The sequence below is a fragment of the Mesoplodon densirostris genome, chromosome X (genome assembly GCF_025265405.1).
Source record: "Mesoplodon densirostris isolate mMesDen1 chromosome X, mMesDen1 primary haplotype, whole genome shotgun sequence".
NCBI lineage: Eukaryota > Metazoa > Chordata > Mammalia > Artiodactyla > Ziphiidae > Mesoplodon > Mesoplodon densirostris.
The window spans coordinates 125,087,856-125,091,493 of NC_082681.1; the positions used below are offsets into that span (position 1 = coordinate 125,087,856).

Sequence of the window (3,638 nt, forward strand, 5' to 3'; positions counted from 1 at the left end):
CCGTGTCAGTTTCACATTCTCAAGCCTCCCGGATCTGCTTACCAGAGTCTCACATTTTCCCTCCACAGGAAGCTGAAACCCCACGTAGCGTTCTTGAAGAAATTGGACTGACATAACTCTCCTCCCCTGTTGATGACTTCTTGTGGCATTTCACACACTGTAGATGGTCACTGCCTTCATGTCCATGTTAGCTAATGGTGTAAGATGACGTCTTGTCAGTATTACTGTTCTGCTAAGCTGCTTCATTCAGGCCTACACAATCTTTTTTTAAAGGGAATTTTGGTTAATCAAGTGATAATAAGGGACTTAAATACGAATTAGAACGAATGCAGGAAAAGAAAGATATTTTTTCTGGCTATTTTAAAGTTTATAGGTCTGTTTCTCTTGAATAGATTATTATCATTACCTTGATTATGTGTATCTATGAATATGACACAATCAGGCAATATACATTTATTAATTACTGTCTTTGGCAAAAAAGTTAAATTATGTGAAACCTGGTTTTATGAAACCAAAGACTAGTGCATTTTAGTATATGTGCGAATAAAGGGAATTGACATGTCACATATCAAATGAATAAAAATTTCACTCTATGTTGAAACTTTAGAAAAAAAACAAATGTATACCAAAGACCCTTATTAGAAACTAAACACCTTAAAACAAAGGGAATACACAAAAGACTAAGGGAATGATGCTGTTTTACACTAAAAATTATTTCTTAGGCATTCCAGACCTGGGACGAGGAACAGAGATCAGCTGTTTCATAATAGTAAGCACGTTATTTTTAAGGCCAAGGAACACTTGACTCCTGAGATAAGTTTCTTGTTGTCATAGTCATTTAGTCACTTAGTTGTATTCTTTTTGATGCCCCCAAAATAAAATGGAAATGTTGACTTACCAGGGATTCTTAATAACAGTATGTTACGGAAAATGTTTTACTCCCTTCACAAAGTGTTGCATAAGTCATTGTTTAAAGCACGAATATTCCTTCCAGGGTGCTCGTTACAGCCAAATTTATTTTACTCCCCTATTGCTTCCCTCCACTTAGAAGTGCAGCAAACTTTAGGGCAGCTTCCTTCCCTTCTGTGGCACTGCCTAGTTATTGGAAGTCATAAATATAAAAACAGATACCACCTCTCATATGAAAGTGTGAGTTGAATGAGGTAAAATGGCACTAGCGGGCTCTATATTTTTTAAGGATATATAGTTGTTTCAATGTCACTTTTATACATCTATATATGTAAACATGTCTTCACAGTTTACACTTTCATTTGTATCTGCTGGGCTGGATTAAGCTTTGTTGTGCTTGTGACCAATATTCAGGCCACATGAGCACATCTTATCACATCGCCAATTAGTTGTAATAAATGTCCAATGTACACCACTGTTGTGTGTTTTTATCTGTCTCTTTCCAAAAGTTTGTCAAATTATGAAGAACTGCTGAAGGAAGAATTTAAAGAAAAAATTTTTTGAGTAAAATGTTGAAAATTCACCCACATTTGAATGTGGTGCTGGTTAAAAGCACACACAAGATAAATGGCGGAAGATTTAAGGAGTCTTCGTGTACTTCAAGCTCATTAAAAAATAATGTGGAGTCCATGCTACTGAGAGCTTATCTACACATTTATTTTCAATCAATAAATACTGCTTTTAAAACCTTGATGCAGTTGACTCTTTCTGAATGAGCAACTCAGATCACTCCAGGTAATCAGAGGTATTCCAAATCAACTGGAGTCCCCCCGACCACTAACTGGAGGTGCTAGCACACTTGCTGAAATGGACAGGTATGTGCCAACTACTGCCTAGTATGAGTAGCAAATCAAAATTGTGGTTATCATGATAGTTAAGGGACTGCCTATTAAGTACAGATAGGAAATGTTACATACAAAAGTGGATTTTTTTTTTTAAGTATACTCTGATTTCTGGAAAAAATAGGAAAACAATGAAATGAGGATATTTAAGATCAAGGAAACAACTACCATCAAATGAATTTGCTAGTCTGCTAAAAGTAGATATGTGTGCAATTAAAAGAAAAGGATACGTGTAGATTTAAAGAGCCTCCAACATGCAGCTATCCACTGAAAACAGGCATATGGCCTTCTGCTGGCAATGTAGAGTTGGAATTTTTGAATCATAAATAGTAATCAAATTGTAAGTTTAAAAAATGCATTAATAAGTCTAAGTTCAAGATGGACATTTATCAGGATAATGACCCAGTCAGTGGTTTAAAAACTACTTCCTTCCATCCCTCTCATACTACCCATTAACACTTGAGGGAAAAGTCACGAACATCTCTGCCTTGAGGGCAAGCTGGTGTTCATCTCTTTTTTTCCTCCATGAGCTATTAAGATGAATATTCAGCTTTGAATGCCCACTTTTAATTGTGTATGTCTTGGCTGTATTTAGAAAAGGATTGAAAAATTTTGAATTTAGTGAGAATTATTCAGCATTTGTGAATCCAGTAGATACAGAAAATTTTCAGTCATTTTTCGGGTAGAGGCATTTAAATTCTGGGAACAAATCAAATTTTCTTTCTTTTTTTTGGCCGCACCACATGGCCTGTGGGATCTTAGTTCCCCGACCAGGGATTGAACCCTGGGCCCACGGCAGTGAAAGCACTGAGTCCTAACCACTGGACCACCAGAGAATTCCCACAAATCAATTTTTAAAGTAAAATGTGTTCTGGACCACATAATTCCTTTCCTTTAGACTACAGATTAAAGAACTTTCATTTTCCACAGATACCACTCAGAAATCCCAATCTTGAAGAAATTTCTTTTCCTATTTCTGTTAAACTCAGTATTTTGTGCATCCTTAAGTCATTTCCAAATCTCAAGTTGCCAAATGCCACATACTCGGAAACTCGAGATCTCCAGTACGTCAATGGAGAGGAGGTTACTAAGAAAATAAAAAATTTATAAGGAAGTATGAGAGCATATTTTCTTTTTTATGATCTGAAACCTAAGAATGATATTTTGTCTTAAGCTTTTTATTTATTTTTTTGGCCATGCAGGGTATCTTAGTTCTCCAACCAGGGATCGAACCTAGGCCCCTGGCAGTGAGAGCGTGGAGTCCTAAGCACTGGACCACCAGGGAAGTCCCTAATTTTTTTTCAAGCAAGTTTCTCTGACCACTCTTTTTTACCAGAATTGCTTTAACACCAGGCATATTCAGTAGCAACGAACTCTGTAACACTAAAAAAGACGAACATCCTAATGGAAAACTATGGGGTAGGAGGGAGGGGAAAAATTGACTCCACCCTTTAGTACTTGAAGTGAATTTTAAAGTAAAAAAGCTATTCGGCTATTAACATGTAAAAAAATCCAACAATTATTAATAATTTGGGGCAACCAACCAAACTTAATGCCCATTAAATACGGAAAAATGTGTTTGGCTTAGCCAATATGTGCAGAGATGAATAAACATAAAATTTACCAAACCGGCAAAGGTTACAGTAATTTGGTGCAGGAACAGCAAAATTTATTGTTGACGGTAAATTTTTTTGTAGTCTTTATGGAGGGCAAATCTGGAAAGACTTCTGTATTCATATTTCTTGATATAATTTATCCTAGGGAAATGACCAGTAATGTATGAAAGTATTTAAGGAAATCCACCACAGGATTGTTTATAGCACAGGA

General features: G+C 36.1%; 1 protein-coding gene across 2 annotated transcripts in view; it reads left to right on the forward strand.

The window, feature by feature from the left end:
• The window catches only part of AP1S2 (adaptor related protein complex 1 subunit sigma 2), a 29,208-nt gene extending 27,824 nt beyond the window's left edge, over positions 1-1,384 (forward strand). For both annotated transcript variants that reach the window (XM_060086752.1, XM_060086751.1), the window contains exon 5: positions 69-1,384. In XM_060086752.1, the coding sequence (XP_059942735.1) occupies positions 69-116 (48 nt within the window). In that variant the 3' untranslated portion in view covers positions 117-1,384. The remainder of the gene's footprint in view (positions 1-68) is intronic.
• The last annotated feature ends 2,254 nt before the right edge of the window (positions 1,385-3,638 follow it).